This window comes from Aquila chrysaetos (genome assembly GCF_900496995.4).
Source record: "Aquila chrysaetos chrysaetos chromosome W unlocalized genomic scaffold, bAquChr1.4 W_unloc_2, whole genome shotgun sequence".
NCBI classification, from domain to species: Eukaryota; Metazoa; Chordata; class Aves; order Accipitriformes; family Accipitridae; genus Aquila; species Aquila chrysaetos.
Window position 1 is genome coordinate 5299846 of NW_024470322.1, and position 10033 is coordinate 5309878.

The window sequence follows — 10033 nt, forward strand, 5'->3', positions numbered from 1 at the left end:
TTTCCACTTAAGGAGAAGTAATATTCTGCTTGACTGTTTCACAGAAATCCTTCATTGGTTTTATCTTGTATCTCCGTCTCTGCCTGGCATTGTTTTTGATTAAAGGTTAGATTTATAAACTACAAATGAAATGGTTCACCAGGGCAGAAAGTTATACTTTGAATTTCATTCAAGTTAAGAGCCTTTCAGGTTACGTACTTAAGCCTCTCCCCTCCTTACAACAACATTCCCTGATTTTGGGGAATCCTTGACTGTGTGTCTCTCCTAGTCACCAAATTAAAAAAAAATGGCAGCAGTGCAGAAGGCCCTAGATAGATCAAACTTAACCACATATTCTTGTCTGTGGGTTTTTTGTCTGTATCTTTGAAAAACAAATTGCAGCCAGAAGCTGCCAGGGTTCAAGTTGAGAAGGGTAGGTTCTATTTCCTTTTAAAATGTTCTCCTTGGGAGCACCCCTACAAACAAATAATTTTCATTTTTACTGTTTTTGACAGCTGTGTGGAAAGGAATTTAACAGAATGCACAATTTAATGGGACACATGCACTTGCACTCAGACAGTAAGCCTTTCAAATGCCTCTACTGTCCCAGCAAATTCACCTTGAAGGGGAACCTAACCAGGCACATGAAAGTCAAACACAGCATCATGGAAAGAGGATTTCATTCTCAAGGTAATATTTTTCACTTATTCTCTGAGATGTTTGAAGGTGCATACCAGTAAATCCAAATGGGCTTTGTACCACAGATCTACGATCTCATACCACAGAATCATAGAATGGTTAGGGTTGGAAGGAACCTTAAAGATCATCTAGTTCCAACCCCCCTGCCATGGGCAGGGACATCTTCCACTAGATCAGGTTGCTCAAAGCCCCATCCAACCTGGCCTTGAACACTTCTAGGGATGAGGCATCTACAACCTCTCTGGGCAACCTGTTCCAGTGTCTCACCACTCTCACAGTAAAGAATTTTTTCCTACTATCTAATCTAAATCTACCCTCTTTCAGTTTAAAACCATTAACCCTCGTCCTATTGCTACACTCCCTGATAAAGAGTCCCTCCCCATCTTTCCTGTAGGCCCCCTTTAAGTACTGGAAGGCTGCTATAAGGTCTCCCCGGAGCCTTCTCTTCTCCAGGCTGAACAACCCCAATTCTCTCAGCCTGTCCTCAGAGGAGAGGTGCTCCGTCCCTCTCATCATCTTCGTGGCCCTCCTCTGGACCTGCTCCAACAAGTCCATGGCCTTCTTATGTTGGGGGCCCCAGAGCTGAATGCAGTACTCCAGGTGGGGTCTCATGAGAGTGGAGTAGAGGGGGAGAATCACCTCCCTCGACCTGCTGGTCATGCTTCTTTTGATGCAGCCCAGGTTATGGTTGGCTTTCTGGGCTGCAAGTGCACATTGCCGGGTCATGTTGAGCTTCTCATCAACCAACACCCCCAAGTCCTTCTCCTCTGGGCTGCTCTCAATCCACTCATTGCCCAGCCTGTATTTGTGCTTAGGATTGCCCCACCCAGGTGCAGGACCTTGCACTTGGCCTTGTTGAACTTCATGAGATTTGCACGGGCCCACCTCTCAAGCCTGTCAAGGTCCCTCTGGATGGCATCCCTTCCCTCCAGCGTGTCGACCGCACCACACAGCTTGGTGTCATCAGCAAACTTGCTGAGGGTGCACTCAATCACACTGTCCATGTCGCCAACAAAGAAAGATGTTAAACAGCGCCGGTCCCAATACCAACCCCTGAGGAATGCCCCTCATCACTGGTCTCCACTCGGACATTAAGCCGTTGACCACAGCTCTTTGACTGCAACCATCCAGCCAATCCCTTATCCACCAAGTGGTCCATCCATCAAATCCATGTCTCTCCAATTTAGAGACAAGGATGTCATGCGGGGACAGTGTCAAATGCTTTGCACAAGTCCAGGTAGATGACGTCTGTCACTCTTACCTTGTCCACTAATGCTATAACCCCATCGTAGAAGGCCACCAAATTTGTCAGGCATGATTTGCCCTTAGTGAAGCCACGTTGGCTGTCACCAATCACTTCTCTGTTTTCCATGTGCCCTAGCATAGTTTCCAGGATGATCCGCTCCAAGATCTTGCCAGGCACAGAGGTGAGACTGACTGGCCTGTAGTTCCCCAGGTCTTCCTTTTTTCCCTTTTTAAAAATGGGGGTTATGTTTCCCCTTTTCCAGTCAGTGGGAACTTCCCCAGACTGCCACGACTTCCCAAATATGATGGATAGTGGCTTAGCCACTTCATCCGCCAGTTCCCTCAGGACCCGTGGATGCATCTCATCAGGTCCCATGGACTTGTGCACCTTTAGGTTTCTTAGATGGTCTCAAATCTGACCTTCTCCTACCGTGGGAGGTTCTTCATTCTCCCAGTCCCTGCCTTTGCCTTCTGCATCTTGGGCGGTGTGGCTGGAGCATTTGACAATGAAGACTGAGGCAAAAATGTCATTGAGTGCCTCAGCCTTCTCCATGTTCCGGGTAACCAGATCTCCCGTTTCCTTCTGGACAGGGCCCACATTTTCCCTAGTCTTCCTTTTATCACTGACGTACCTATAGAAGCTCTTCTTGTTGCCCTCGATGACCCTGGCCAGATTCAATTCTATCAGGGCTTTGGCTTTCCTAACCTGATCCCTGGCTGCTCAGACAATTTCTCTGTATTCCTCCCAGGCTACCTGTCCTTGCTTCCACCCTCTGTAGGCTTCCTTTTCGTGTTTCAGTTTGTCCAGGAGCTCCCAGTTCATCCATGCAGGCCTCCTGGTGTTTTTGCCTGACTTCCTCTTTCTTGGGATGCATCGCTCCTGAGCTTGGAGGAGGTGATCCTTGAATATTAACCAGCTTTCTTGGGCCCCTCTTCCCTCCAGGGCTGTATCCCATGGTACTCTACCAAGCAGATCCCTGAAGAGGCCAAAGTCTGCTCTCCTGAAGTCCAAGGTAGCAAGCTTGCTGTGCGCCCTCCTCGCTGCCCTAAGGATCCTGAGCTCCACTCTTTCATGGTCACTGCAGCCAAGGCTGCCCTTGATCTTCACATTCCCCACCAGCCCCTCCTTGTTGGTGAGAACAAGGTCCAGCATAGCACCTCTCCTCATTGGCTCCTCTATCACTTGGAGAAGGAAGTTGTCATCAACGCATTCCAGGAACCTCCTGGATTGCTTATGCCCTGCTATGTTGTCCCTCCAGCAGATATTGTGGTGGTTGAAGTCCCCCATGAGGACCAGGGCTTGTGAACATGAGGCTGCTCCTATCTGTCTATAGAGATTGGAAGAGATTGAATCCCATAAGCCTGGGCGGTTGTTATTAACTATCTATATTACTCCAGTGCTATAGTTCAGAGATCCCCAAGGTAGTGACCCTTGTCTCAGAGACCTTTCAGACTAGATATCTGATGACACAGAGGTACAGACCGAGACAGAGTAGTAGATGGAGACAAAATGAGACAGTACTTGTGAGCACAAAGGAAATAATTTTAGCACACTAAGTTGCTGTTGCCAGGTGTTAGGGAAAATATAGTCAGTAGTGTTAGAGCAGAGGATTTTTCAAGCCATACCAAACATTATTGTACTTAAGCCCAGGGCTGCCCATTACTGTGGGGAAGGTGCAATATCCACATCACTGCAGAGCTTCTCCCAGCATGTGGGTACCCCTGAGACACAAACGGGAGTGAGCTGGTGGAGGCTCAGCCTTAGTGAGACTGTGGCATGTGTAGTTGGCCAGGAGAATGGTTGGAGGACATGGCTGAAATTGCATTGATCTTTCTGACTGAGGATGTAGTTCCATTATTTTTTAATAAATTTTACAGGTTGGGGGGGTTGATTCCCAGATGCTGACAGACCACAACCTAGCAGCCATGAACAAGCAGACATTTTTCCCCAGACACATCTGGTTAGGAGTTTTTAGTTTTTCTCTCATGTTTGAGGTACATCCCCATGGTTTTAAACATGGGGATAAATTGTAAATACATTCAAAGCTGACAAGCAAAAAATCTAGAAGGTTTCACGGGTCTTGTTCACTGCTTATTCAATTCTAGTCTGGAATGGGAATGGAAGCCCAAATGGCTCTACATCCAAGAGCCTTTCTGCTTAAGATATGTTTATTCTGTGATGTATTGACATAGCTGATGTTAGATAAAGGCCATAAGCTCAGACCCAGTTTACAAAGAAGCATGTGGACAGGAGGAGACACTCCTCCCTCATCTCAAAGTATATGGATTTTTGACCACTCAGGGTATCCTGCAAAGCATTTCCTACCTCCCGCCCACCACATACACTTCCTAAAATCACCCTCATGTGTGCACACATGCCAGTGCTATCTAAAGAAGTGGGGGAATTGGGGGGATTGTTTTGAGAGTTTGAGTATCCAAGATATTTTGTTTATTAAGACTTTCTGGATAAATAACTCCTTCATGGGTAAGATTTCTTGGTGTTCCTCAAATTCAGGCTTTAAGGCAGCCTAGCCTTATATGGAAAATATATACTCTAATGACATTTGGGATAAAATTTACAAAGATCCTAACAGATAATAATATAAATGGCTCTTTTTTCCCTGTAAATCTCCTACAGCACCATGCTAGTTAGACAATTACTTGTAATTGAAGACAGCCTAAGTGCTTTTCAGTGTACAGAGATTCTTCAGCCCTTGAGGCTTATCAGACATAAGACAGTTTGTGAAGGCTGCCACCTGCTCATGAACCATTTTAACAAATACAACCTGTTGCAAAGTAGCAGCTGTATCTAGTGAGGTTGCATAAATCCTGCAGAAACTGGATTCAATTACTGAGGAAAAAAACTAACCCCAAACTACGAAGTAAAATAGTGGCTTTCATAGATTTTTGCTATTGGGTGAAATCTTCACCCCAGTACTGTTATCTTTCTTTTAATTAAGATGGACTATACCTGCAGTGTCTGAATCTTCTGTGCATCCTGATGGTCAGAGCACATTTAAGTCCACAGATACCTCCTGGGTAACATCTGGGTTTCCAGCAAGAGGAACAGAAAGGAGACGCTCTGACAAATATGAAGACAAACTAGATCCAGGACCACACTCAGATTTATACTGCACAACTCAAAATCATCATTTGATTATAATGATTTTTTTCAAGCTGAAGCACTATCTAGTGCATATAGCTTTTCAGTGGTACTAGATGAGAGAGGAAAAATCAAGGAGAGCAGAGGTCATAGACTGATGAGACATGATTGTGTTTTCATTTTAAAGTAGTAACTTTGAACCAGAGGGTCCATAGAACAAATATGTTAACATGTTTTTAATCTCTTCCATTCCTCTGGAAAAAGATGTACAAAAATGGGGACTTTGATTATGGCATGTGATGGTTTAGATCAAAGTGTTCCTTTAAAAAAAAATAGGAAGGAGGAAGTGGGTAGGTTCACTGGCAAAAGTAGTTTACAAGAGGCTAGGACACTTCACTTTTATTCCTAGATCTCTCATCAAGTGTCTGGCATGTACAGCACAAAGTTTTGTGTGTCCTGACCTGGCTGTGAAGTGGATACGATAGTACTTCTTTTAACAGCATCTCAAAGGAGATGCCATGAGATGTAAACAGTAAAGTAGTTGGTGATAGCTGGGTGGAAGACAAAGGTAAAATATTAAATAGAAGGCCATCTCATGTTTTTTAACCACATACCACATAGTAAAATTTGCTATATATAAATTGTTCCTTTTCTCCCCCCTCAAACCACTACAAGGTTTTAGAAGAAGAATTTCTCTGTCCCAGGCAAATGTCTTGAGAAGCTTGGAACAGGAAGAACCCTTTGATCTTTCCCAGAAAAGCCAAGGGAAGGGAATCTCATTTCATTTGGATGGCGAGAGTGCCAAGGGAAGCTCATGCAAGGAAGAGGAAGACAACTGCTATGAGACAAAGCATTACAGCCCTGGCATGTACCATCATGACAACAAGCTGTACGTGGCTCAAGATCTGTCTGGCAAACCTGAGTGCATGATGAACTGCAATGAGAAGGAAGAAATGCTAAGTGAGGGAGGACTGGAGAAGAGAATAGGAAATTCAGACAAACAGGAGAGCCAAGGAGAGAGAGACCTTGTAAACAACAAAGAACACCTCAGCTTTAGATCCTTTGAAAAGGCCAGACTTAGCCATTCTCTCTCTGATTACTTGTATTTCAAACACAGTAACAAGAGTTTGAAAGAATTACTGGAAAGAAAAATGGAAAAACAAACAATGTTTATAGGCATTTAAATGGACATTTTAAAACAGCTGGAAAAATGGAACCAGATAGCTTTTAGCATGAACTGTAATTTACCAAAGCCTGGAAGTTTGTAGTAGTCTTTAGAAATAAACAAGCCAAATGAATAAAAATATTTTAAGGTGAAACACATACATTAGAAGAATAAAGCAGTCCAAGGTCACCAAGAAATGCAATAGATATTGAACACTAACATTTTTGTACTTATCCAATTGATGTAAAAGCAGACAGTGGGGTGGGTACAGAAGTTTATTTTCCTTTATCTGGGATGGTAGACACTTATACACAATTTTCTAGTTATCAAAAAACAACATACTTTAGAGTTTGACTTATTATCTGACTAAATATATATGAACATTTCTAACCATAGGTCTCAAAAAATCTGAAAATGCTAAGTATTTCACAGTATAAGCAAGAGTACTGTTAAATATGGTGTGCATGAAAGTGCTGTCACTCCCAGAACTAAATACTTTCATTTACTGAAGTTACTGTTTTAGTTCAACCACTTACAATGAGAAATGGGAAACAAATTAAGAAGAAATGCTAACATCTTGTAAGATAGTGAAGTGCAACTCTGCAAGGCTTTGAAAGGACTGGAATTTGTTATGGTCACAGAAGCTTTTCCTCTGGCACAAGAGATGTTCATGTTTTGCTATGTTTCAGTCAGTAAGGGAATATTCAGCACTTCTTCAAGTGAAATAGCATGAACTGCATTGACATTTTGTTCTACTGTCTGCTCAGACCAATACATTTAATCAGCAGCAGCAGCAGCATGTAGCATTTGCAAGTCTTGCTGTAATTACACATAAAGCAATGAGTCATTTCATTCAGAAAATGATGTAATTTTGCTGTTTATCTGTTCAGTTTAATTTAGCTAGCAAGGATGATTTTGAAATTTCCAGGTCTGATCAGATTTTGTTTTAGAAGGGATTTTATTTTACTTTAGAGGTCCCCAGAATGGCAATGCTATTTAGGAATAATTTGTAATGTAAATCCCTTTTCTTGCATTCTTCCTAGAAAGTGGAGAATATTTCATTACAATGAAGCCTTGAGACCATGCCCGGTCACATAGTCACACTAAGCTAATTCACAAGCACCCATGGATAATTCATGTTAGAGTAGTAAAGAACTCATCTAAAACTGTAAGTGATCAGTCAGAGGAATTGCAAACAAAACTATTACTGAGATACTATTACTGAGATAAGGAGGCAGTGCCAAGTGACCCAAGCAAAAGGATTAGATGATAGTCCTCCCTACTGCAGAACATAATGCAGCTGGGTCTAAGACACTTATAAAGAGGCCCCAAGGGACAAATTAAAAGTGAAATAACAGCCTTCATTGTGAAGCACCTTGCTTTCCAAACATAAGTTATTTTCACACTGTTTACATTGGCACCATTTTGGGAACAGACAGTAACAGCCTTGCTTTTGTTTTTTAATAGCTTTGAAAATGCTTTATAGAAATTTGCTCTCATAACCAAGTTATTTCCCATTTTTGAAGGATTAGCTTCCTTATTTTGCTTTGAATAGAGGCCCAGAAGTCCTGTAGAGACATTGCCTGTCCCCTGGACTTTGGGACACTAATTTTCTTTTTTCCTCCTTCCTAATCTGTTTATCTACCTTTTTCTTGCAATGTTGTGGAAAAAAAAGTATCTATCTGACTCTTCTCTGTTATTTGGGTTTTCAGCTTGTGATAAAACATTAAATTAAAGACCAGTCTCCACCACGTCTATATTAAATCACATCCATACCATTTCCCTGCATTATTACATGAAGCCTAACTTCATCCTCTTGGAGAGCATCAGAGCAAATAAGAGTGACCACAAACTCATAAAACTGAGATGCTTTCCAAACCAGATGCTCAAGAAGTCTTGCTGAGGAATGGTAAATTGGCAACTCTATAATGAGCCTGGGCAAGTGAAGGCACTTGGTTTGTTAAATTAGAGGCTTTTCTGCTGTAAAGGGCAGCAGAGAGAATTCTGCAAGACACTACAGAACAGAGTAGGTGGATGAAAAGTCAAAAGTTGGGTTAATAAAATTTGAGGGTAAAGAAATATGATGTATTTACTGAGAAAGTGAAGTTGTAGGTAATCTTGGACTGAGCTGTTTGGAGTCTGGCCACCAAGACTCAGCCATCTCCTTGTGAACCTGAGTTCTCCAGGCTGCTGGACAGCCTCCAGTCTGTGAAGGCAAAGACAGGTGCTATGTGCTCAGCAGCTCAAAGGATAAAACATTTTATGATAATATTAGAATAGAAGTTTATCCTGTGCTGTGTCCTATAAAACATGTTCTTGGAAAGTTACCGGAAAGCTACCTGTCGTGGTTTAACCCCAGCCAGCAACTAAGCACCACGCAGCCGCTCACTCACTCCCCCCCCCACCCAGTGGGATGGGGGAGAAAATTGGGAAAAGAAGCAAATCCACGGGTTGAGATAAGAACAGTTTAATAGAACAGAAAAGAAGAAACGAATAATGATAATGATAACACTAATAAAATGACAACAGCAATAATGAAAGGATTGGAATGTACAAATGATGCGCAGTGTAATTGCTCACCACCCACCGACCGGCACCCTGCTAGTCCCCGAGCGGCGATTCCCCGCCCCCACTTCCCAGTTCCTATACTGGATGGGACGTCACATGGTATGGAATACCCTGTTGGCCAGTTTGGGTCAGGTGCTCTGGCTGTGTCCTGTGCCAACTTCTTGTGCCCCTCCAGCTTTCTCGCTGGCTGGGCATGAGAAGCTGAAAAATCCTTGACATTAGTCTAAACACTACTAGCAGCAACTGAAAACATCGGTGTTATCAACATTCTTCTCATACTGAACTCAAAACATAGCACCGTACCAGCTACTAGGAAGACAGTTAACTCTATTCCAGCTGAAACTAGGACACTACCACACTCACATTTTTACAACTCTGTATTGGTTTAGTGGCTATTCTCTGATTTCTCTCTTCATATGGTGCTGCTGTACTCTGCTGTTATGAGTGTACAGTTAAGAAGTAATATAAGTACTATATTTATTATTCCAAGAAGTTTTTTATAATTATTAACAGTTTTGAAAATGTCATGTATGCTTAGCTGAACAAGATGTAACAGAGTTAACATTTTGTACTCCTAACAGATTTTGCAAATGATGTGGTGTATATTTATTTCACACAGAACGCTGGGTTCCTATTTAAAGACCCGACTCAAAAAATGGACCAACTATCTGTGAATATTTAGTTTCTGGCTTTCTATCTCAATAGTAAAAGTATGTATGATGTATTGTATTAATTTAAAGCATATAAATATATACTGGAGATGCTGCTGTACTTTGTATTGAAATAGATCTGCAGTTCTTGGCACCCTAGCTATTTTATATAGTAAATGCATGGGGCTGGTCTGACAAGGTCATACTTCACTCAGCACCACTGAAGAGTGGTCCTTGTAAAGGGAAGCCTAAATGAATGAAAGAGGACTAGTTAGGAGACAAAGGCAGAAGGGCTACCAGGTCCTCTGAGACAGAGAGATCACTTTATTATTACAGACTGCAGGGAGGACATAAAGAATGCTCTGGAATGATTGTGGTATTTGGTAACTTAGACAAGCTAAAAAAGAAAGATGTAATCCTTATCTTGAAGACGTTTCAAAGATCTGCATCCTGCAAAAAGAGAAGAAAAAACCAACCAGATGTGTTATAAAATTGAAGTTAAGAAAGTAGGAATACCTGTATAATTCAATGAATAAGCAGAAGACACTAAACTCATAGTTTCTTTTTCTAATGGAAAGCATCACTTCTAAGTAAACTCTTGGATTTGTTTGTTTGTTTTAATGA

At 42.0% G+C, this 10033-nt stretch overlaps 1 protein-coding gene across 1 annotated transcript in view; it reads left to right on the forward strand.

Moving 5' to 3' along the window:
- Positions 1-8321, forward strand: part of LOC115337283 (zinc finger protein 366) — a 34890-nt gene extending 26569 nt beyond the window's left edge. Inside the window, exons 5-6 of the mRNA XM_041121493.1 lie at positions 495-669; positions 5702-8321. Of these exons, the coding sequence (XP_040977427.1) occupies positions 495-669; positions 5702-6210 (684 nt within the window). The 3' untranslated portion in view covers positions 6211-8321. The remainder of the gene's footprint in view (positions 1-494; positions 670-5701) is intronic.
- The last annotated feature ends 1712 nt before the right edge of the window (positions 8322-10033 follow it).